Here is a 25,780-nt window from a genome sequence, read left to right on the forward strand (position 1 = left end):
AGTTTACATAATGGCATGAATTTAGCAAGGCAAGAGACAAGTGCCTGCTCAAGATCACCATTACCTTATCATTACCTTATATGACAGATACTCTACCTCTGCCTCCTCCATTTATCTCTGTTAGAAAGGATTTGCATATGAAAGACCTTTATTATTGAGGAAGGTGGTAAGCAGTCACCACCAGGAATCTTTTGGCAGGTCATTTGAAACACAAATTCCACATCTAGCCATCTAGCACACCAAACCATCCTGTACCCACACCATGGATGAGCAAGAACTCATCTCAATGCAAGAATGCATGGTACCCAGCTTGCTTTAGATTTCAGTAGATTTGCATGGAAGGTTGCTGAGCAGAACATGGATTGCTGTGTTTTGGGCTGGGAACAACAGGAGCTCCCTTTGTATCATACACTTTTTTTTTTTTTTTTAAAAAAAAAAAAGCCATCAAAAAACCCACAAAAAACAAACCCTAGCTACATATACTCCTCAAGCACAACCCACTGAATATTTCATGTTCTACATTAAATACATATTGTGTTCCACTAGACCTTTGAGCTGTGAAAAGCCCTTTAATATTTCCAAGTTGAAAACAGCTTGCTTTTTTTATACACAGCATGTTTAATATCAAGCTGCCAAAGCTACCCAGAAGTGTCAAAAACCCCAGATCCTCCTAAAGCTAATGCGATTCAGGTGCCCATTTCCATTAGCCTGCAAGGCAGTCCCACACTGAACCTGCAGCCTCTCACCTTCACTTTGATTATACAGGAAAACCAGCACAATGGGAAAGAGTTATGCTGGTCTGGGAGGTTTACTAAGCCTGGGCCACAGCTGTGAGGCACACTGCTCCTTTAGAGGAGTGCGGGCTATTCTCTGCATGAGCCAGAGCCATGAGACTCTGGAGGAGAAATAAAGATGCCTTGACAATAGCAAAACCCAATTTGCTTTTACTCAATTAGAGTGCAACAATTAAACTCCCTTTCTTCAAGTGCAGCAAGAAATTTGAGTATGTAATTCACTTTAAGGGGACCATCCAGGGGCTAAGGCTAACAGGGCCATTTCAGTAAAAACTGGGTAAGAAAGTTTCCTCTTAAAGAAGATATGGGACGTTCTGTCCAGAAAAAAAAAAAAGCATAAAAAGCAAACAATTCATTTTAAACTCTTTCATCCCGAATTTGTCGTTTTCTCTGGGAACTCTTACATTTCTGTTGGCCTGATCTCCTGATCTGTCCGGCAGCTTAAAGGAAGCTGTACCAGCTTGATGCAGCCCACATGCAAACAGTCTCCTACAACATCTTTGAAAGCATTACCAGATCATCACTTGCACACTGCCTACTTCTGCAAGAATTCAGCTCTATTACAGGGCAAATTTAGATCTAAGTGAAAGCTTGTTACTGAAGTAACTTAGAACTAATTTTAGAATGGAGAGAGAAGATTTAATTAACTAGCTACAGCAATGTCTATGTGAAGTTAATGCCATAATACCACAGTCCCCTATAAGATAGAAGATGTTAAAATAAATCCATTGTAAAACAGTTCACTGAGATTCTAGTAATTCCTATTCTGAGAGGGAGAAATGGAAGAGTTATGTAAAAAAGAGTCCCTAAAACCACTGTTAATTTAAAACAGTCTTCTAATACTCTTTGAACTCCTAACAAAACATATTTTTCTGTTGTTCTCTTGTCAACTTCAGACAATTTCACGTTGACCGTTAATTAAATTGAAAAAAAAAATAGATTTTTGGATTTAGTACTTAATGAAAAGGTATATTACCTCATCTCTTGATGCAGAATCAATTTCAGCAGCCAAAGACTGGGCTTTTGTTTGTGTTGCAAAGAGATTTTTAGCTTCATAAAGACTCAGACTAAGAATCTGTCCATTAAGATCATCATTTTGGTCACGAAGTTTCTGGTTCTCCTATTTAAGGAAGAAAAAAACATTGATTTTAAGTTATTCCTACAAGGATTTGTTAAAAAAATCACAGCTAGTGTCGATGAGATACAGTAAGGACGCAAGCTCACAACTCTCTTACCAGTGGCAAGTTGTCCCCACCTGAACTGCAGGTGTTTCCTAGGCATACAACTTTATCACCTGTGCAAATAAATCCTAGATGAATGCCATGCACATCCTGTGCTTAAAGATGAAGCAGGAGGGGATACAAAAACCTAGAAGCAACGTACTAGGATGTGCAGCTATAGGCCTTTTTCAGAGCAGTCCTGCACAGTTCACTGGCACAGACTGTGAGGCCCTTCCCCGCTCACCTGCTTCAGCCGTTTTATTTCATGCTCCATTTCCACCTCTCTGGTTTTGGCATTGAATTCACTCACGCTGGATGAGGAACTTCTACCACGTCCAGGACGCTCACATTCCAGCTTGTAGAGCTGCAGGTGCTCCAGTTCCTTCCGCAAGTCCTCAATGAGCTGCAGATATAAAATAAGGCCATGTCTCTCCAGTCTCTGCATAACCAGCCCTCCCTGGCAGCAGCCATCCCTTTGCTGCACCTTCGCACTATGACAAGAGCACTGTGTAAGCCTGGTCGAGGCCAGACACTCCTAAATACCGCCTCTTGCCTTCTGTGGAAGGGCAAATCACCCACACTGCTTCAGAGCTGGAAGAGGCTCTGACATCCAAGCTTGGCATCTGAGAGGCATGATTCTCCTTGCAAGCTTAGTAAAGCAGTCTTATGGCATGCATTCAAGGCTCCAAGTTCTCAAAGAATTGTAAACCCTTTGGGATTCTCATTTATTAAGTATTCTTGCAACATTCAACGCCCTACGGGTATCCCCTCATAGAAATACAATCCAGTAATATATTCACTGGATGTTGTACTTTCAGTGTTCATCCTGTCTGTCTATACTTTTTTAGATGCTTTCCATGCAGATTAAGCACAATTGCCTCATCTTACAACCTTCCTCACGCTTACCTCCTGCGTGGCTTCCCTCTCCTTGTTAAATTCCAGTCTGTTCTGCCGCAGCTTATCCATCATTCTCTTGTACAAATCCATCTCATCCTTCAGTCGCAGACTAGTGTCCTCCAACCTGTCTGACATGCGTTGCCTCTCCTGGAATAAATGGGGAACTTCACAGCTAGCTTACAAGTGCATGAGCCATCCTCAGTTTTACAACACCAACCTATAAGCACATTTATATTACATATAGACAGGTAAACTGGCACGTGTCTCAGGGCATTTCTGCCACTAAAGGTGACCAATGCTCCAATCCATTAATATTCTCATTTAGGGAAGGCCAGTTAGAAAACCGGAGCCAATCACTATATGAGTTTGCCTTTACACAAATCAAGCTGCTGTCAATTTGCACATGACATCAAGGACTCAATCAGCACTCGAGAGTTTTGTTACCTCATCTAATCTCTCTGTTTGCGATTTCAGTCGTGTGACAGTGCTTTTCAGCTCACCATTTTCGTCTTCCAGTTGCTGAACCCTGTATCAATAATACAAGTCTTACAGCAAATGTCTCTTCAAGAATACAGACATGCAAAAACAACATGCTCTAAAAAGCAATTCTGCTTGCAGTTGACAGAAGGACCAGTAAAGAAAACCTTTCTAATCCTGGCATTTTTATCATGAGTTATGGGGTTCCTTTTTGTTTGTTTTTAGGGCCAAAAACGCTATGCTGACATGTAATTTCTTATATTCATCACAACTGGTATCTAAAAAGAATCAAGTATAAAGAAAATAATACAGAGACAAATGTCTGGTACAGCTGGCCACAACTCCCTCCTTGAATCCATGCCACGTAACCAGCTAAGCTGTCTACATGGGTCATGCATATAAAAGTACTAATGTAAACCACCCGCTATGACTGGGCAAAAAGGGTATTAGACATGCAACCGCATGGCTACTCTGTAGAACTATTACCCTGTAACCACCTGTGCGCTGTCTGGGTGTGATCAGCCTACATTTAGATACAGAAGAAAGAGGAAGAGAATATAAATGTACTCTGTCCTGGGTGGGACCAAGATGTTTCTTACCTTGTGTTTAGCAGTTCAATTTCCGTGCCTTTCTCTTTTTCATACTTGGTATATGCTTCTCGATGTCTCTTTATCTCTTCTTCCAGGGTCTGTTCTGCTGATGTCTCTTGGTCTTTCAATAATTCTTCCAGCTCATGAACTCTAAGGAAGCCAAGTCTCATTTCAGTAACAGATTCATATGTATTTAAAAATTAAAAAATGCATGCAACTTCATTGCCTGCTTCCCTCCTCACTTCTTTATTCCATTCTACTTCACCATCTTCCTCAACATTTAACCTCTCCCAGTAGCTCTCTTGGTATTTAATCTTCCCAACATGCAAAGAATTAAGTAGTATCAGTTCATCTATTATTCCTTCATTTTCAGTCTCAAGAAGTCTGTCTATTCCCCCAGCAACAACCAGCCTACTGTTCTTGCTATGCACATTATAAAACCCAATGGTAACCCGCCTTATAACAAAAGAGCTTGTTCTTGTACAAGTTAGTAACATCTCTCTGCACTAGAGAGTTGCCTCTACTTGCTGAAAATTCAGTAAGGCAGCCCTATTCCGCTTGGACTTCTCACATGAAGCCTTGCTTTGTTCTATCAGTATCAAGGCAGAAAACTCGGTCACATTTTACAGGTAGAGATGTTCTTTCCCTCCAACTTTGTTCTAGCACTGCTGTGACATGATAGAGAACTGGTTCTATGCTTCATTACCTGTGAACTAGCTGTGTGTTCTCTTGTTTCAGTTTGCTCTTCAGGTCACCATTTGTCAGGTTATCGTTCTCCAATTCTGTAACCTTTTTTTCTAGATACGTTACCTGGAAAGGAGAGTGGAAAATAAGAGCTGAGAGTCTGAATCTCTTCATACATACACTCCTGCACCTTTTCTAATTGACATTTGGCTATGGTAACCATTTAAGAGGGCATACTTCCCTTCAAGGTGATTAATGCAAATACTCAGTAAAGAGGTACCAATACAATGCCCCTAGATCTGTATTTCCATAGCTCCTTCATTTTTGTGAAGCAGTTTTAATATTAATGGAATAGCTTAGACATTTTGAATGAACTACTTCGTATCATTGGTACCTGTGAGCAAGACAGCTTCCTCAATTGATATACATCTCCAGCAGGATTTGGTTAGGTAAATTAATTGCAATACACACAGCTTCTTACCTTTTCAGTTATATCATTATCGCAGGAGTCTATACTGTCTCTGAACAGGTCTTCTGTGCTGCCATTACTGCTGCTGAAGTTGCTATTGTGGAAGAGCTGCCTGGAAAATCAGAAGGATAATTATTTTAGTTGAGGAAGGAGGAAAAGGAGTGTAGGTGCTGTCTTATAGCCTGGCTTTGCACTTACAACATCCAGTGCTAAAATTTGTGCAACCATTTCAATGACAATTACAACTGCTTAAGCACAACTCTTACAAAAGACTGGTAGATAAATGAAGTCATACTGAGCACAACCAATGACATTAGTTCCAGAGTGTGAGCTCTCTGTTCCTTTTGATAGGACCTGTCACCAGCATTAGCATTGTCTTAAACCTACTTAGCTTTATTCACACTACATACCAACTTACATTTGCTTTACTAGAAATTCAAAGGTCACCACTGTGCACTGGTTGGTACATCTAATCTAGAAATTTTCATACAGTAAGAGCTTCTTTAAAAAAACAGGAGAACAAAAAAAAAAAAGAAATCTGAATCTCAGTCCCCAATACATAATACAAGGGAGCATCTAAAATATTCTTGAAACTTACAGCCCTACCCAGTCCAGGGCTGGTTTACTAAGCCAAAGGAAGACCACAACTCTGTGGGTCCTTTTCAAAGGCATGCTCTTGCTATCCTCTGCATTTCACCAACAAAACCAACAAAAAGTCCTGTACTACCAGGGTGAAAGAAGCAGTAGCTGGAATGATGGAATAACAATTTAAAGGAAAACAACTGACAGACAACCAAGTAACTGTGTTCTTCTCAGCAGAGCTCTTCCCAGTTCAGGGACCTGCTCCAAGACTAGAACTTCTACATTCTGTAACACTGCTACCCAAATATAGGACCCTTTCCTTGAAAGCTTATCTTGCTTCACCAAATTTATTCCTTCTCTCTCCCCCTACTCCCATTTATGGAATTGTTACAGTTGATTCCACAAGTATTCAGAAGAAAAAAAGTTAAAGACACTTACCTTCCAAAAGCTGTGCTTGATATTTTCCTGTTAGGGCTACAAAGATACAGAAGGCATGATATAGGAATTAAACACTTATTTGATCAGTGTTGAATTCAATCTCAGTTTAATCTTCAACTGAATTGCACAATTAAACATAATATTGATTTCTTAGTAGAAAAAAATAAAAAGGTTCTGTGAACAGTGTTCTTAGACAACTTAATCAAAATCTGCAGTTATTAACAATGTGAAGATGAGTGGAGCCACAAGTGATCATTAATATGTCAATCTGCAAGTACTGTTATATCTAGCAGAAATTTGTCAGTGTAAATCAGAGTGAAGCTAACATTAGAAATATCACAAAAGAACATTGAGTTAGTGATGGATGTTTATGGGATTTCCAAATTTCAGATGATTTTATAAACAGATAGCTTATCCTTCATCATAATGCCTCCCAGCTCAGCACAGAAACTGAGATGCTCTCAATTTTTAGTTTCCTTTTGCATCTAAAGACTGGTATTATCCAAAGGAGGGACCAGATTCCAGACAAGAGCACTAGAACCAAATCAAAATATCCAGTTGCATCTCTTGACAAGATGCCACATCTCTGGGCACACAGACGCACAGCTCTGTATCAGAGGACCACCCTCTTTCAGCCAGGTATGTACAACTTCACTCCTAAAACTACCAGAAGTCTAGCCAGGCATGGTCTGGGTTTTAGCAGAGTCCTTGCTAGGGCAGGAACACTGTTCCTATCAAGTATGATGCTGTGTCATCAAAAGCAGCAGCTCTGAGCACTGTGCTCTGAGCCAAGAACTATGTAGACAGGTGGAATTTATATTCAGTTTCTAGAGGGAGCCAGAAGCTCACCGAATAATCTCCTTCAAAAAACCCAGCTGACTGTTGGAAGTGCAGGATTCCTTCCAAGTGCTCAGCACAGCTTAAAAGTGGTTGGAGTAACAGGGATAGAAATGTAAGGAAAACTGAAATTACAAACAACCCTCAAAGACACTTCTGCCCTGGGATTCATCGTTATTTCAAGTTCTCTTTAGGAGGAAAAAAAAACACAAGACTGAAGCACTTCTGCTGACCAATGGCTTCATAAGAGGTATACGTAAAGTTATACACATTAGTTAAGGATCTGCCAAGATCACTTCTTCCTGGAGAAAAACATAGTGCAGAGTTACGATCACCTAAGCAGTACTGCAGACACCACTTCCTGGGAAAAAATCCTGGAAATATCACTCTCACTCTGTCATCAAAGAGCCCATTGGTTGAAATATTTAAGGCATAGACAGCATTAATACACTCAAGACAGGAAAAACTACTTATTACTTAATGAGGAACAGCACTTTTGTTCACGCAAGATGTCAAGGTCTGAATTTCTTACAGTTTTGCAAGAGAAACACAATGTGTTTAAGACTGAATGGGACACAGGGAAGCAGACAGCTTTTCTTCCTCCACTCCTGCCAATAGATGGTTGTATTTCAAGGGAGCATTGCTAAAAGCAGTGCAATAGGCTGCTTACCTGTTTGCTTTCAAATTTTTCAGCCTGGCTTCCAAATCGTTGAGCAGATTTATCTTTTTGCAGCACTGTGAGCAGTAAACATCCAGTAACTCGCTGTTATAAACATGCCTCATTTTTCGGGGTGTTTGGCCAGCACTGTTTGCAGGAAAGGAGAGAGATTACTGGCTATAGTAACCAACCCTGAGCAGGTTTTGCCTCTTGACTGTGCGTCAGAATCACAGATTCTGAGGGACGTGGGGAACCACCTCTCACCACGGCCCATCTGTCTTAGAGGTGATGATGAGGAATGCTCGTTTAAGGGCAATTCTACCTGCCTGAGTTGAGGCTTTCCAGAAGACACGTTCTGGGTATCAATGCAAAGAACCAGTTTGGGCAACTGGAGGAACAGCGCAAGATGCACAGAGCCCACATGATGCACGTAGCAAAAACAGCTACAGCAGTATGTTCACCTCAGCAGTGTCCCCCTCTGTCTTCTTGCCTATCTTGCCCCTGCGTGGCATGCAACCTGAAGGGTCCCTTGTCCAGGAGAAAGGCAGGAAGATAAAAACAGAGTGGTCTGGCAGGAAGAAATCACATGAAATCCCACAGATGGTAGGGCAGAGGGAACCCTGGAATGAGGAGGTAGGGAGAGGTGGACATAGGTCTGAAGAGGAGATAACAGCAGCTCTTGGCATGATAAAGGGAAAATAAACTGAAATATATAAAAAAAAAAAGACCAATTGTGGCATGAAATGCACAGAGCCCCAGGAATGGAAAGGACTACATAAGCTTGAGGAAAGGAAGGATGAAGGACACAAGCCATTATCATGAAAAGGCAGCACAGAGGGATGCTGGCTCTGCATGCATCGTGATAACAGCAGTGAGGCTAGATCGTGGAGGTCCATGAAACACAGGGTGGCACACCAGGGTTGCATGTGGAACAGTGGGATGCAGTGAGCTTGTCAGCAATCAAGCACAAGACCTTCATGCACTAGTGATTCGAGCAGACAAATCCTAGTCTTCAACATGCTTGGCTCTTCCCCAACCCTGCTCACCCACTCCCTTGCTTGGAGAAGGATTTTAAATCAGCAACTGGCTTGGTCATAGGACATAAAAGCTACTGAGTGTGGTTGCATCCAGGAACTGGTGGACTGTGGTGGCATTTCCAGCTCCTAACAGACAGCAACTACTTGCTTATGTTCTCCAAGACATTCAAAGTCAATACAGATGCTTGTTTCACACCAGCCTGTCTGTATATATAGAACTTCATCTTACAAGATAATATTAAGGATTTGCAGTATTAAAACACTAAGAAGAAACAGCTCTCTCACAGATCTTCTCTCCATTGCACCAAGGCTCGTGCATAGCACTAAGCTGGTATCTGACTTACAGCAGGTAACTTCCAATACTAACCCCTAACTGTGATATCTGCTGCTTGCAATCGGAAGAAAACTCTACAAGCAGAGCAGCACAGTTATTTCAGCAGAACCCAACAGCAGCTATCAGAAACAATGTATTTACTGTAATTTGATTAAACAATGTATTTACTGTACTCTGATCATCAAGTAATTTGTCAATTGGAGGGCAGAAAATGAACTAATAGTTTGCTTTTAAGGCAAGTCTGTGTTACCACTTGAAATTCTGTTATGGTCACCCAGGCTCAGAGAAGAACAAAAAGAAGGGAAAAAAAACTGTTAACAAATAAGGAGCAACCTGGAAGATACAGATGAGCCAAGGTCAGAGTAGGCGTTGGTTCTGGTCTCATCATCAGGGCATGGGCTACTGGGAGTGAAATCCACATCATCTCCTTCCCCATAGTCTTCAAACTGTTCTTCATTACTGATCAGAGAGGCAGTGGAGTAAGTGGAGAGGTCAGATGCTGCAGAAGGGTTGTGAGGACTTGACCTGAAACAAGAGGTCAAAACGTCTGGAGGGCCGACTTTGATAGCATCTCACCTCGCATGGAGCCTTCCACCTTTTCAGTTTGTCCCCTCATTTGAAGTTGTAGTCCACTTAACAACTGAAGTGACAAATGTACCTGATATCCATTTTTCACGGTGACTTAAAAGACAAATGCATGAGAACCTACAAACGAGCTACCTGTGAGACGGGTTTGTATCAACACCAGCCACTGCAGTTTAATAGTACAGCTTGGCAATCCTCAGCCACCATTTCCACATGGTGAAGGCTGCTGCTCATGGGCCTTCAGCTGATGCAGGAACTGTGCAGACATCTCCGAAATGCATTGGGCAGTGAAAGGGATGCGTACAAGACTGAGGCAGCTGCTGTATTCCACAACCAGTTCCCAGTAATCTCCATAAACCCTCTCCCTCACCCCATGAGCTTCAGCCACTCTCTTTTGTGTGGCCAGAAACACCTTCAGCTCACTACGTGCCAGACGAGCTGGGAATGAGAGTCACGAAAACCAGAGATGTTGCCTACCCAAGGCTGGATCCCAGCCCTTCCTTCCATCATGACAAAATGTATCTTTCAGAGGAGATATGGACCCCAAGAATCGGCTGCTTTGTTACCACCGAATTACCCAAGATAGTACCAAACAGATAGGGAATGGCAGGACCACGACCTAAGAGTGAGAGCAGCCATGCAAGTACACAAACCTGTGTAAGGATCAGCAGAGCCAGGCAGCCCAAAGCAGCTGGCAGAGCACACCACGACCAACACACCACAACCAACATGCCTGCTGCAGGGACAGTGGCTCCCAGCTGAGACTGACCTCCAGCAGCTCACCGATATCATCTCCTTGGTGTCTTTTCTGAATCTACCTTGAGCCTCCTAACCGTGCCCTGCACTTTCTGGGAACAGGGAGATTCCTCTTCCTATAATGCTGTGCTGGGGAGCTGTAAACAAGAGCCTCAACTACGTTGCTTTGGTGGTTGGCACAAACATTATTTGTTTATCGCCTCCCTTCAAAAGCAATTAGTAGAAGAGGAAGCCAGCCAGCATTACACATGTATGCTCTCTTGTTGCTCCTGTTTTGAGGAGATCCATTACAACCTGCACCTCATTTATCTAACTTATGCTAACAGAAACTACAGCAAGTCAAGCCTGGCACATTATCAAAGGATGAAGATCATGAAAGATAGGAATGCTCATCTAGAAATAGAACAGACTTTCATCTAACAAGGTTCCTTGGCTAGGAGACGGCTTAGTGAGAAGCTTGACACATCACACTATCATCTATTCATAAAGAGCTGCTGTGCCACAGGCGTACTATGCATTGATGAAGATTTTGGGCAACTACAATCTGTGTAATTACAACTGCCGTGTTTTCATCTCAGTGTTGTTACACTAAACCAATTTAGGAAGACGCTCCTCATGACACTTCCACCAAGGTTGGAGGCTGACGACGAGGCCTTAGTTGGGATGATAACATATAACTGTCAATAAAATCCACATTCCTGCACAGACAGTCCTTGAACAGTACCACTTGCTAACAGACTGCGGTTCAGCAGCCTGTTTTCCCTAATGCTTGGCTAAGTCTTACAATTATCCTTTCTTTTTTCTCTTATGGCAGCTACGCTACAGTCAGTCACCACTGCTGGGCTTGACAGTGTCGCTTAGAACTTCTCATTGATAAGTTCTGCCAAACTCTAAGCTGCTTGGGTTGAAACAGGCCATGGCCAGGATGGATCCTGAACTCGTAACCAGCCTCAGACTGGAAACTTTCTAGGAGTTGCTCAGTCATTTTCAAGGGAGTTGCTAAAAGCAGCTGGTTTTCTCATTCTAACAGTTTCTAAAGGAAGCTTTCAGTGTGTGTGTGTGCGTTTTTAAAGCTAGTTTCTGTTCTTCAGAGCAGGACTTTGCCAAGTGCTGACACACAACTGATGCACAACCCACCTGCTTCTGCAACAAGCAGGTATCTGGGTTTAGCCAAGGCAGAAACCTCTCTCGTTACTTCTAACACAAGAGCACGAAGCTTCCCAAATTTACCAAAGCTAAGTAGGCCTTGAAGGATAAAGCAAGATTTTTTAGTAGGAGCAGTGCAACTTTTAGTACTTCCCAGCTTATCCAGATGGGAATTGTACAGGATGTACGAAGTTCCATCCCATCCTCTTTCACAATTACGAATTCCCCCCTGAATTATGCAGTTTGGAGGAAAGATACTCATTTCAAAAGCAATATGGGTAAAAGTCAGCCACTGCAAGGGTAGGTGCTTAGAGAGAACTGGGAATGGCAAAGTAAGAAAAATTTGATAAAGAGATGACGAAAAACTGGAGTTAGCTTAACAAAGTCTCTGGAGCTGCTAGGGCATGTGGGAGAAGGCCAGATCTCAGCTAGCTGAGGAACTCAGGAGAGCAGGAATGAGGCTGAAAGGAAAAGGAGAGCACCCAATTAGGCCCAGGAGAGAGGACAACTGCCCGAGCAAGGAAAGAAACTCAAGAGGCACAAACCCAGAGGACAAGCCAAAAATAAAGAAGAAAGGGCAGAGGCTTATAAAGCAAGCCCAGGTGAGCTCTGTCCTGTGCTACTCCATTAGCTCAGTGGAAAGCAGGATTAAACCAGATTGGGTCCCTTCCCCTACAAGTCAGCGTTTAACAGCATCCCTGGGTACACACCTGTAAAGAGTCAAGTTAGGATTACTGAGACACTCTTGTGTTAACAGCAAGCTACGGTTACACACGCACATGGCAGAACACCCTGTGTTAAATGCCGGTTACTGTTGAACACTAATGACCATGGAAAATTAGAAATACAGAATTAATTTGGTACATGGAGTCACAAAGCAGGTCAGCAGCACCCGTACCTTCAGATACCCAGACATACAAAAGGCTAAAGCAACATCCTCCACATTGTGCTATGTTGTGGAAAGTATTTGGTTCAACTCCAGCACGTAAAGGGCAGTAACACAGAAGATCCTAAGTTTTGGGGGGGTGACAAAAAAGCGATCCTTTCTGGAAATGGACAGCCCAACATTTTCACTTCAACACATGACACAGAAGTTCCATGAGTGTTCACAGAACACACCAAAAGAAGCCAGGGCTGAGACTGTCTAAGCCACTTAGAGGCTCTGGACATCTATCACCCTTATATTTTAAAAGGATATCAAGTTTCTAAATCCCTCAGGCATCCTCAGCCTCCTTCTGGAAGGATTAGTCAAATAAAGGCTTCTTCTGCCCTGGTTCTTTTACAAATGCTTCACAACAGAGCTGCCATGGGGCAAAACCACCACTCACTTGTCACCAGGCAGGAATAAGCCACCAAGCACACCGTCCTTCTCCTCAATCCGACACACGTCGGAGGCCTCCGAGCTCTGGGCACTCTCGATGGCACTGTCCATGTCAGACTCATGGTGAACCTCTTGCTGTGCTAGCGTCATCGTGTCGTCATCAGGAAAGAGCTCTGACTCGCTGTAGGCACCTTCGCTGTCCAGGTAGGTGCAGTCCTGGATTTCACCACCCTGGCAAAAGAAGAATTAGGAAGCTGTTCAGATCATCCCCCGAGGCAGCTAAGAGGATACAGGGGAAGCAGTAACCCACCCTCTGGATGCCCTAATAAGCAAGAGTGGTATTAAAGCAATAAAACAAAAAGCTTGACCTGCTTTTCAAAGGCCAGATCCTGCAAGCCCCTAGGGCAGCTTGCACCTTCCACATAGGGTTTGAACACTGCCCCGACCTGCTGTCTCTTCCACAGGAGAAATGCAAGACCCAGTTATAACATGCAGTCAATTTTGGCCTAATTCACTGTCAAAATGCAATCAGAGTTAATAAATATCCTCAAAGGGTTTTTAATCTGAGAAGAAGCATCTTTTGTAAGAAGCTTACCACAGGACCAACTCTCAGTTACTTCACCCTTCGTGTATTATCAATTAAACAAAAGCAACCCAGATAAGTATAGCACCTTACTCCGTCTTCACAGGTGGGCAAAAATCTGTATTTTGGAAGGGGGGGAAGTCGGCAGGTGTTAAAACATTGCCACCACCAACCAAGACTTACCAGGAATCTAAGACACGAGAGAGCGGCAGGAGGGCGGTGGGTAGTGTTAAGGAAAAGCCCCAAAGAGCACAAAGCCATCTGTTCCTTCTTCCTGGAACCGGTCTTAATTAAGTACCAGCTAAAGTAAGACGTCATCCTTATTGCTGCAACACTTCCCTGTTGCTGCTCATCCCCTCCCTTCCCTTCTTGCCCCATGAACATTCACAATAGTCAGGACAAGCTGCTTTGTGTTTTCTTCTCCTTGAGGGACAAACAGAAAAATCTTAATTGAAAAAATAAAGCCTAACATTTTGCTCTGTCCTCTGTCTGATACACGGCAGCACAGTACTGCTTTGGCAGTTCCCATCCAGCGAGACAACTCATTCAGGGCTCGGCAGCAACTCACGCAAATGCTCTGACTCCGAGCCCCACTCCAAAGCTCACCTGCTCGCTCCACAGGCAGCCCTGCCACTGAACTACTGCCAGCAAGTTAAGGCTTAGTTCACTGGCACAAGTAACGAAGCATTTCATTCACAGAAATAGCCTGTATTTAGGTCCAACTGTCCTCCTGCCCTGCTCCTTCTGAGGAATCCCATGGCAGCGGCAGCCTGGCACCGCTGGCAGCATCAGCTGCCCTCCTGGCAAGCACGCTTGCTTGGACGCTGTTACAGAGGGGCTGCTGGCAGTGCCATGGCTTCAGGCAGTCCCCTGCAGCCTCTGAGCACCCCCATGCTAGTGCCACGGGGATTAAATCCCCTGTTACAGCACTTGTGGTACTCAGCACCAGTGACACCAATTTTTCTTAGTGTTTTTTCCACCTCAGCACGGTAGGAGTCAGCCAGAGGCTGCAGCTTTCTGAGATCTGCAACAACTGCTACTGAAACGCAGGTCTCATTTTTCATGTTTTCCTGAAATATTTGTATGACTGTGAAAACTCCTAGCACACTGATGATTAAGAAATTCCAGAGCATCCTCACTTGCTCAAGAAGCCTAATTAACTAATGAACATCTGAGCAGCCAAAAGGACAGATTTACCTGCAGCGGTTGGATCTCCAGACAGGCACTCAGAGCAAGTATCTGGATGCTTTTCTAGCTGACTTCTCAACAGGTCTTTCAGGTACACAGTAACACCAGTGAGACACTCCAGCACTGTACAGGGCTGAGCCCACGTACACACGCCTTCTCCCCCTTTTCAGGGTCAGCCTTAGTAAGCTTGAAACATTCCCTCGGTACCATTCCAAGACACGTCCGGAGGGTTTTACTCTTGGTCTATCCACGTGGTATTTCCTGGAGCCTCATTGTCTCATGCAGTCAAATTTCCAGCTCTGAGCCACCACCACACCTTTGGCACGAGCCCTCCTCCGCACGGAGCTGGCAGCTTGGCTGCCAACCGCCCTGCTCCTGCTGCTCTTCAGCACATCTTCTGACCCGCACCTCGCACCCTCAGAAGTGAGAAGGGGCAATCACAATTCTTTGCGAAGTGCCTGGGGATTGACAAACTGCACAAGCAGTAAGACCTTTTTAATAGGTATTAGAAAAGTAAAGATTGTTAAGAGCAATTGAGATGTTTCAGCAGTATCCAGGAGAGTTTATTTACTCTAACATTTCCCTTAAGTGTTCTGCTTTGTGCTAAGCCCCAGAGGCACAGAGCTCCCATTTCTCTTTAAAAAATTAATGCAATTAAGCCCTGACTGCCATTATGGAATTGTACCAGCTGGTAAAAATCTGATCCAAGATGGGCAGAGAGGCACGGAGCACACAGCAGATCCCTGAAGTACGGGTCTGCAAATCAAGGGAGGAGAGAAAGAAAGGACTCCTGCACAGCCCTCCCTCCCCATCAGCACATCTTTTCTGGAGTCTTTACAGCAGACAAATCTCACTGGTATTAAACAAATTAACACAAAGAAGTAAAGGTCAAAAAGAGCACAAAAGACTGTTCTCGTTCCCTGTAGGTAACATCAGGCTTGCTTTTTCTAATAATAGCATCCTAGATGCTCTTTAAAAAAAAAGTCCATTAGCAATTAAATGTGCAGTGTCATCTATAAAGACCAAGGGCTCACTTTTCTTCCCTGTCACTTTCTGCCAACCCAGCCATCATGTATTTACTGGTGTTAGAGTTGTGAACCATAGCTACAGTACAGATCACACCGTCCCCATGCCAGTTAGTACCATCCTTTCTTTTTCAAAGCCTTATCATTCTGCTCCTAAACATTTACTTCTGAGCCCCATGGAAAAAATAAAAAAATAAAAAGAAAAAGAGAAAGAAAAAGAAAAGTTATTTGAGGCAGTGACCCATCTAAGCCCGAACACCTGCTTTACAGCCAGTGAAATGCCTCACTGCCTGCCTTGGAAGCCCTCCTGGAAGCCAGCCCTCCTCGTACCTCCTCCTAGTACTGGCCCTCTCTGAGTACCTGGCAGCCAAAGCACTGAGGGCCCCTGCTTGGGCACACACCCAGCCCTTCTGAGGTGAGCAGCATGACAAAACGCAGCCCTGCCAGGAAGGCTCAGCTCCAGCTGATTTACATCTAGGTGCTTGAGGTCCTTGCTTCAGCAAGCCGTGCACAACATGGACCAGAAACAGCCACTGTGGGGCTGAAACCTACGTTATCATTTTCTGTGGGTACAATCTATATGCTCAGCTATTAAGTATTCGGAGATCAAGACGAAGAACCACCAGTAATAACATGGGGTTTCCAGGCATGAGGATCTCTCTGATGTGCACAGAAATCCTGTAAAGCAGGGGACGTGGCTTGCTTGGTGAAACCAGCCTTAAGTGCAGCTGTCCCCGTTACACAGGTATGCGGCCATAGGAAGTTTTCCTTCTGTGGCCTAAATTACCAGCAGAAGAATAACCTTTAAAGCAAGTACAACAGGTTAAGAAAGCCTCTTGTATGAGAAGTCACAAGCGGGGCATGTCACTACCAACAATACACCGGCATCCACGCTTTGCTGACTAAGGCTGCAAGACATTTACAGGGACAATTGTTCAGCGATCACAGGTTCTCACAGCACCTAGTTTCAGTGCTGCCAGCTAGCACAAGCTGTTTACAGACCACACCTAAGGGAACAAAACTCCTCCTTAAAGAGGCCAAACGCACCACTTACGGTCTCAATTTACTCCTTCATGTGTAGGTACCTACAGGATTTCATGTCCCAAATTAGAGCTTGGCAAGACCCAACATTATTCAGCTAGCCTTAAAAGAGCTGGTGTGAACCTAAGCAGTATGTTAAAGTTTAGGAGACACCTCTGTCCTGAGTCACTTGCTCCGAGTGCACATGCATAACCTGAAACCAGAAGGAGAAAGCAGATCTGACGCCCTGAATATGAATCACTGTGCTTCTTGTTCTCCTGGCAGCTCCCTTCTTCCTCAGCTGAGTCAAAAGAAATGAAATTGTTGCGCTTATTATCTTGAAATATTCACATTAAAAAAATAAAACAGCACCAACACAACAACACTGTGGGTAGCACTAAAGCAGCAAGTCCTTTGCACTTTAACTGGATGCTCAAGATGCCTCCAAGTGCTTCACAGGCAGCAGGCCAGGCGCTCGTACAGCGACTGCTGAATATTCAGCAACAGTTTGCTCTATAGAAGCACCTGCTGCCCAAAGATCTGAGGCCACTTCACAGTAACTAATGAATTCCCTGCCTCGAGAGAGGCCATTGTGTGGCCGCATTGAAACCAGACGAGTAAGCACAGCCTGCCTTCACACAGCCACCCCGACCAGTAGCAGGAGCCAGAAGCTGGTGATTTCCATGGGCTAAAATTTCCCAGTTAAAATCCGCTCCCACCACAGCCAAATCACCAGCACCTCTGATGGACTCCCACACACCGCTCCAGAGCCAGCAGGGAAGATGAGATGATCCAAGCCTCCCCCCACTGGGCGATTCAACTGGCAGGAGCCAGAACCACCACAAACACCACCACAAATAAGTGCCTCGTGCGCTTCCCTCACCAGGACCGTGTCCCTCCCCTGCACCCTTCGGCCAAGTCGAATCCATTAGCCATGGGACAGATGAAAGCCTGGTGTCCCTGCACCCTCCTCTTCCAGTTTCTTCCCAGCAGAAGCGCAGGAAAAGTCCCCCAGCAGAGCTGGAAGGGAAGAGGTACCACATAGAAGTGTGCCAGGCTCAGAGAAAATACTACTTACCGTCACCCATCCACCACGGAGAAAGTCCCAGGCACTCACCTCTATGTAAGCAGCCACTGCATTGGGAACGTTCTTCTAATCACCAGGTAAGGAAGAAGGGCGTGAGGTGTTTCTCACCAACGAATCTAGAAGCACACCACTCCCATACAAACGGTTGCGTATTTACTTGACGTTGGCTATAACTGAAGCACAGGTTCCTCCCCCAGCCTATTTCCCTTTCAGCACTTGGGCAGAGGCTGGGAGGTGCCGACACATCCCTCGATCTGACTGGGAAGGGGACAAACTACGTAGAGGAAAATGCCACAGCGCTACATCAGACCATGCTGCTGCGCCGGCGCCCCCGAGGAAGCTGCCGACTCTCGCCCACGCGGCTGTGGCCGAGCACAAGGCTTGGGGCAGCCCCACGCCTCCTGCTGCGGCGTGCAAAGAGCTGCACGTTTCCCCAAATAGCTGGGGGTTTGACACCTCTCAGAGGGCTCAACATCAGAGTGCAGAGGATGGCTGTTTTACTAAGCTGCTCAAATAAGAAGCTGCTTCAGGGCCACCCCTCAGTTTGTTCGCTGCAATAGCTCCACCCAGCTGTTCAGTTACTCCAGTCTGATACTTGAAGCCCCATTTAAGGCAAAACTTCACGTGCTCCTGCTGTGGGCATTGCAAGGGATTTCTTTTGCAGATTTGTTCTTGAGATCTAAATCTAGCATGGAGTGCAGGACAGCATCCTGGAGAGCTGTGCCCAGGCTGGGGCAAGCCATGCATGTGCTGCAGCGTGCTGCCAGCCTCTGTAAGGTAACATTAGGATCTCATACAGCCGTGCAACTCATGGACAGCAGGGTCGGACTGCACGCCTGAGCTTCAGCCTCTGGGCTGTTGACACTGACCCACATGAGCAGAGGCTGGGAAGGGCTGCTTTGTGCAGTGGGTGGGAAGCCCACGCTGATGCACCCCGCCGAGGAGAGGAGAGGGGCAGCGTGCGGCTGGAGCCAGGCTGGGAGGAGGCAGGACTGTTTACACTCCGCTACCTGTCACGTTAATTGGCCATAATAGACGTGCCAGCCCTCATCACCACACACAGGGTCTAGATCCAAGCGCTCCTTTTCACAGGTCATCGCTAATGCTCTGGAAGTCTTAACATTAAAAGACTTCAGCAGACAGATAATTTGATCCTCCAAAGAAACCAATATAAAAAAGGCTCTTTCCCAGTACTTTGAAGCTGCAGCCCATCGCTCCCTGGGCTGCTTCTCCCTGCTGGGCTATCACAGGCTCATCAGTCCTCGCTGCAGGTTCAAAGCAGGGAGCGTCCCTTTGCAGAAGAAAACATCCCGGCCTGCAGCGTTAGGAGCAGAAATACAATCCCTCCACCTTCAGCATGGATGGGGCCAGCACATCAGCTGCAGAGTTCAGAACAAAACCACCAAACCATTTGGCACCTTGCTCCTATACTCATCAGGGTGCTTTTAGCTCCGGGCTGCAAGGCAGCTCTCATTCTTTTTCACACAGACAAAAAAACAGAAGTGTGAAGTGGCACCATGCTGGTATGCTGGTCACTGTCACAAACGTCACTTGGAAAGTCCTAAAGTAACCACTCCAGAAAGAGCAGGGATGAGACCTAATCATCCAGAGAAGTCCCTGGTAACATCTCTAGTGTGAAATGCTGCCTGTGAAAGCTGCTAACCCCTGCTGCCTGGTGCCACAGCCCCACCAACAGAGCTACCTGCTGGGACAGCCCACAGCAGGAGCCCCCCTTAAACCTCCAGCCCAGGGACAAAGGCAGCTCCGTGCTGATGGGAGCTGGGGTGGACTCAGCACCACCTCTGCAGCACACAGCAGGGTGCTGCAGCCCCTGGTTTGAGAAGCACTGCTCTACACCTCCAGAAACAGCTCATGGCATTTGTCACGCTGCAGGTAATAAGCGTGACATAATTAGCCCTCTTGAGAAGTCTCTGCCTTGAGATGAGGCAGCTCAATTTGCCAAGGCAGAACAGCAGTAACCGGGAGGGAGCACACAACGCTCTTCTTGGGGACCATTTCTGGGGCTGATGCTCAGGCCTGCCCTGCAGCCACGGTGCCAGTGAGGCCAGCACCAGGACACTGCCATCCGTGCCACTTACTGTTAACACCGGCATGGATAGTTGGTGACAGAATTAGAGGCCACCAAGCGGCCAACCGCAGGGCATGGTCATAGCACTCCTTGTGCGCAGGCACTGCGGAGCTGCAGCTCACAGCTAACAGGCAGTCAGGGTCAGAGGTGAGCTCAGATTGGGCTATTTTGAAGCAATTCCAGAAGTGAGCACATCTGCTATGTCAGAGAGCTGGAAGCTGCTTGCGCAGAAGTGTCTTTAGCACAAGTAGTTGCTTTGCAGTTCAGTTCCTTAATAACCGAGTCTGGGAGTTACAGCATGCTCCTTGCAAGTAGATGTTTTCTGCTCAGGAGGCAGCTGAGCTCACACAGTACTTGTTTTCCTTGACAAGCCTCAAGGTCACCCAGTTGGGTAGATGGTAAATAGCAAAAAACTTGCATCATACTTGCCTGCAGGTGCTGCAGGCACATGGGTAAGGAGCTCCAGGAGCAGACCTGGTGCTGCTGCACACCACTGCTGGGTGAGGAGGAGGGAAAAAGCCCTCCAGGAGCCACATTAGGCACTGCACGAAGGACAGGAGGAAGCTCGCTGTCCCAGGCACTGACACCTCTACCTACTTTTAAGCTTTTACAGGAGCCCCGGTCAAAATCTCTTTCCCCAAAGAACTTGAAAACTACACTGTTTGTGTTTCTTTTCTATACTGCTGCAAGTCTGGCCTCCAGGAAACCCAGGGAAATAAAGCCATTGGAAGATAAACAACAAAATTAGGATTTTTGCCTCACAAATCATATTTCTGCCTTCCCACCCAGTCGGGTTAGGTTACACTGCAGTGTATAGAGAGGTGGAATGGGAGCAATTTCAGGTCCCAAGGGGTGGAGAAACATCCCAAGCTCCCACAGCACAGTAAGAAATCCAGCCATGCTTGCTAATGAGTAGTTTATGTTGGCAAACAGAGGGAAAGCATTAAGGATGTGGCTTTGCTCTAGCTTATATGGAAACACTTCCCAGAGCCCATTGGTCAGTCTGAATACAGACAAGCCCAGAAACTAGCTCACTCTGTGTTTAAGAAATACCAGAGAAGCTCTGAAGAGCTCTCCTTTCTGAGGAGGAAGAGCTCCAGGACCTTGGCTGCTCTTCAGCTGGTGGCTGAGCAAACCATGGGTTAGGGAGCCTTTGTTGCAGGAAGAACTGGAACTGCAGCCTTTATGCAGCAAAGCTTGCAAGTACTGAACTTGAAAAACGTTCAGTCCCCCTCTGTATATAAAAGGCTTTATATATATATATATATATATATATAAATAAAATAAAAGAAATAAAAGACAGACTCACTCACCTGCTCTTTCGTTTTCTTATAATGAAGTGAGTTATCTTTATTTGTAGATGGGCTTCACTTTATTGTTGTTTTTTTTTTTGTTTTTTTTTTTTTTTGAAGTCTGCCAAGCACATCACAGTGCTTGAAACATGACAAACAAGTTAATATCCCAGCAATCACCAACTCTGGCACATCCATCAGGCTGTGTTTTTTCACTTATATGGTAAAATACGGAAAAGCACAAAGCACAGCTTATTGTAGTTTGCAGCTCTGCACAGGCATGGGATGTTTCTACTCATGAACCGCACAGACCAAGCAGACAGGATCCAAGAAGAAATAATTGCTAACAACATTAGTTTGCACACTGAAAACAAGACTCAAAGCAGAGCCGTAGCAAAAGACCCCCGCTACTAACCAGCGCTAGGAGCTGCAACATCGTGCCCCAAACGCCGTGTTAGGCTGTCAGGAAGTACTTACAGAGCCTGTCTCACGTTCAGAGCAGCCACCAACCAAAATGACTATGGCAACAACAACAGGAATTAGATTATTATTATGCTACACTTCAGAATTTCAGGGGTCAGCTGCCAAAACACAGCAAACACTTGAGAACATCAGAACCAGGACAGCAGATAACTCAGCAGCAACCCATGATTATGTTTGAGAACCACTTCAAATATTTCACTAGACACTGTATTCACAAGACCCAAAAAGTTTAGCTAAGGTGTGCTCCCACACATGCAACCAGCCTGGTTAATCAGTAACCGAAGCAAAGCTATCCCATTCCCCTTGCTGTTTTGGCATGGGGAGCGTTTTGCTTTGCAGCCTCTGCACATGGCTGAGAGCCCCGGCACGGCAACCGCTGCTGAGAAGCATCTGCACGTCAGGTGCCTTCTTGGAGACTTGCTGCCATTTGCAGCCCTTCTGCTAGTGACAAAGTTGAAAGAAGCCTGTTCAAAGAGGCTTTTAAACTGCTTAACGGCTACCACGTCTAGCATGGGAACAGCTCAAGCTCCTCAGTCTGGGCAGCCACTGCCAAACAACCACAACCTCCCTTACCCATTGTGAGCAATATTCCACACTACTGGACATCTCCGGGGAGGACGCTGTGCTGTTCCACCCACCCCAGAAATCAGCAGGGCCATAGGCAGAAAGCCCCTCACATCGCCACCAAGATCCCATTTCATCCCGGAGCTATGCTCAGGACCAAGGAACAACCAGGGGAGGGCAATCCACTGCTATCAGCAATGAGCAACCCCACGCTGTCACCACCTGACAGGAGAAAGCCCGTTTTTAACGGGAGCAGCTACAGTAATACATCAAAAGGGACTGAAAGAACCCCAAATTCTGCTGGTGTAAGGGCTTGAACCCAGGTACCACAAAGCCCACATTCTGGGCACCAACTCTCAACCTGTTTCAGAGCACTCCCCCATCCATCCTGCCTCTTTAACAGCAGCCAAGTACCAGGAGGTTTCTCCCAGAGAAACTGTTGTTTGTGCCCCCAAAAGCCACTAACCGTGTGAACCTGCAGGAACAGACGACGATCACCGCTGTTACCAGAGCAGCAACGCGGCGCTGCCACCCCAGGACTGACACCACAGGTGGCTTCCTCCCAGGACAGGAGGGCCAACATCCCACTGCTGTCGAAGAGGATGTACCCAAATCCGGACCAAGACCTGCTGGCATCTCCTGTGCTCCTCACCCAGAGCTCCAGAGGACGGTCTCTGCCCATGAAACGCTCTCTTACCCTGCCAAGCGTGTGCGGCGCAGGCCCCGAGCCGCCGGGCTCCGTGGGTCGAGGCAGGAGCAGCCCGGGTGCTGCTCGGGGGCTGCGGGCAACCCCCGGAGCCAGCACACGGCGCTGAGGACCAGGGCTCGGTGCGGAGAGCGTCCTGCAGCGGCAACCAGAGCCGAGCACACCGCCGGCAGGAACACCGGGACGGCGCAGGGCCCCTCCAGCACGGCCACCCACGGGCTCACCACCACTCCCCACAGCTCTGCAGCGAGCCCCAGCCCCGTGCAAGCGATAAAAAAGGCTGGGGAGGCAGCAGCGGCCCCAGGGCCGGGCAGAGGGCACGGATGCTGCCACCCCCGGGCGCGGTGCGAAACCCCCGGCACGGAGCCGGCTGCTGCAGCCCCGGTGACGGGCTCCCGGTGTGCCCGACAGCGCCGAGCCCCCCGCCTTGCCTTCCCTTGCCTTCCCTCCCCTTACCCGCTCGGCTCCGTCCCGTTCCGCCGCCGCCCGCACCTGGCCCGGCAGCCCCGGCCCAGCCCCAGCCCCAGCCCCAGCCCCGCCCCGCCGAGGGGCGGCCCCGCGCCCGGCCCGGCCCCGCCGTTGCTGGGCGACCCCGGGAGGGGAGCGGCGGCGCCGCTCGGTACCGGGGGCCCCGCAGGCCCCGGGCCCGGTCCCCTCACGCTGTGGGGCCGTGTCCCGGCGCCCTGCCCAAAGCTGTGGCCGTATTGCGGTGCCCAGCTCCCGCTGCCTTTAGCACGGCCCCTACCCCTGCCGGGCTCCGTTTGCCCACTCCCGCCGTGCCCTCTGGCCCTGCTGCCCGTGAAGCGGTCGCGGATCACGTCCCGTTGTCGGACTCGGTTCCTCCCGGGGTGCCCCACAGGATGGTGGTGCCGCTCAAAAGCATCCTCCGAGCTGCAAAGCAAAGCAGGTCCTGCGAGGAGGTGCTGTTTGTTTGTCCCTGACTTTATCCCTTCGGTTATCAGACAAAGAACAAACCAAGAAGGCTGAGCGCACTCGCAGACTTCGTTCTTTGAAATTTGCTTCACTTTGGAGAAGTTTTGTAACTTCCTTTTTCACCACATCTCACGAGAACCGTGTGGGCTGCAAACACTTCTGGGGGTTTGCAGCAGAGGCCTCACAGCCAGAGGCGAGGGGTGTAAATAAACATTTTCTGCAAAACCTCTTTCAAGGAGCCAGGCTGCAGCCACACTGAGTGTCACAGCTGCCACCAGAGCATGATGTATGACAAAAGCCTGTCCCACTGAGCGAGCAGACAGACAGACACCTTTCCCTACCCAGAGCAGCACTGGGACAGGACAGCATCTCCTGCCCCATCCCTGCTGCCACTTTCCAAACCCTGTTTTTAAGGTTAACTTTGGGTGACAGTCACAGGGAGCTGCTGGGGGTGCGCTCTGACAATGGTGCTTAAACAGGGACACTTGCATCCTCAAATCTTTTGGGCTTTACTGGACAGCGTCTGCAAGGCTTGCTGGAGAGGAGTTACCGGCAGCAGAGGGTGAGGAAAGGAGAAGCAGTGGGCAGCGGGTGCCTGCCCCACACAGCCTGCCCCAGCTTCGCATCTCTTGCCCCAGGTACTGCCGGAGCCTGTCCTCATCTCCATCACACCCAGAGACTTCTAAATGTAAAATATTGTTTAATAATAAAAAATAAGAAAAAAAGCATGTGGGACCCAGCAGGACTCCCAGCAGCTGCAGAGTGGCTCTGGAGCCTGAATTACATGTACATTACCAACAGCACCACAGCTCCAGGAGGCACAATCCATACCACTGCCCACGAAACAAGAGGCTTACAGCAGGGCAGGATCAAGCCTTTGTGCTTGTGTTCCCAGAGAGCCTGCTCACCGGCAGGACAAAGAATCAGGTTTGTGCAAATGGCTCAATGCAACTCCACAGCACCTGCCCGACCAGCGCCGTAATACAAGTGTGCACTGCAAAGCAAGACCCTTCCTGAGAAACTGCACCACGTACTGTGCATCTTGCTGGGGATCGGTCCGTACAGCTGTTAAATGCCTGTCTCCTGATTGTCTGCAAAGCCCAACGCCTGGATTACAAAGCCCTGTCTTTAAGCACACAGTATGACAAAATAACTCCGGAGAACCTGAAGGGCGCGTTGTTCTTCACAATGGCTTTTTTTCTGAGTGACATTTAAAAGGAACAGCAATTGTATTCTGATTTCACAGCCATTTATGCAGCTTACCTGGTTTAACTGAGTTAGTCCTGGTGAGGAACGGTGCAACGGGGATCAAAAAGTCCTCCCAGCCCTCTTTTTACTCATTGATTTAACTTAATGGGAAAGCCGTTATTACAAGACAGAGCTGGGGACTGTATCACTGCTTTTTAAACAGGACACTTCTAAAATCTGTGTCTCCTCTCAGTATTCAATCTGAAAGAGGTGGTTGTATGGCAAGGATTCACTGCTGAATAAATAACATAAATAAAACAACCACATGCTCAGTACATTTTTAATGCTTTCCCAACAGATGTAAGAAGTGTTTGAACTGTTGCACTGATCAGGCAGTATCACAGCCCACGGGGAAATGGTTCCAGATACTTGCAAAATATTTAGTGAACACAGCCATATTTTCAATAACTTGTGATGAGCAAAATGTGAAATAAATCTTTAACAGATAAAGCAGCAAATTGGAAACTACTATTACAATAGAGATGTTAAGAATATGAGTCCAAATGTTTGGTACGTACACCAACCAAAAACACTACTGTGCATGTCAGGCAGGGCTTTGGCATTTATCACCCCGTAATAATTGAGAAGGCATAAATGTCTCATTGATTGAAGTGTTCCTCAGTAAAGGTCCCAGGAAATGTGCAGTTTTTAGACAATCACTTGTTATTAAGAAATGACTGTATAAAAACTTTATTAAGTAGGTGCTTGCAGAAGCATGCAGAGGAAATTTGGGCAAA

The 25,780-nt window shown here is 46.8% G+C and overlaps 1 protein-coding gene across 9 annotated transcripts in view; it reads right to left on the bottom strand.

The window, feature by feature from the left end:
• Nucleotides 1-25,780, bottom strand: part of RAB11FIP4 (RAB11 family interacting protein 4) — a 124,978-nt gene that overhangs the window by 9,044 nt on the left and 90,154 nt on the right. For 3 of the 9 annotated variants that reach the window (XM_068655363.1, XM_068655372.1, XM_068655367.1), the window contains 11 exons: nt 12,833-13,056; nt 9,351-9,542; nt 7,659-7,793; nt 6,152-6,187; nt 5,144-5,243; nt 4,685-4,788; nt 3,988-4,128; nt 3,356-3,437; nt 2,921-3,058; nt 2,259-2,417; nt 1,771-1,914 (listed from right to left, as the gene is read on the bottom strand). In XM_068655363.1, the coding sequence (XP_068511464.1) occupies nt 1,771-1,914; nt 2,259-2,417; nt 2,921-3,058; nt 3,356-3,437; nt 3,988-4,128; nt 4,685-4,788; nt 5,144-5,243; nt 6,152-6,187; nt 7,659-7,793; nt 9,351-9,542; nt 12,833-13,056 (1,455 nt within the window). Of the gene's footprint in view, nt 1-1,770; nt 1,915-2,258; nt 2,418-2,920; nt 3,059-3,355; nt 3,438-3,987; nt 4,129-4,684; nt 4,789-5,143; nt 5,244-6,151; nt 6,188-7,658; nt 7,794-9,350; nt 9,543-12,832; nt 13,057-17,758; nt 18,268-22,622; nt 22,646-22,853; nt 23,283-23,318; nt 23,446-23,607; nt 23,784-25,780 lie in introns of those variants that run through there. The other 6 variants (XM_068655371.1, XM_068655366.1, XM_068655369.1 and 3 more) reach the window with 6 other exon arrangements.

This window comes from Anas acuta, chromosome 18 (genome assembly GCF_963932015.1).
Source record: "Anas acuta chromosome 18, bAnaAcu1.1, whole genome shotgun sequence".
Classification (NCBI taxonomy): domain Eukaryota; kingdom Metazoa; phylum Chordata; class Aves; order Anseriformes; family Anatidae; genus Anas; species Anas acuta.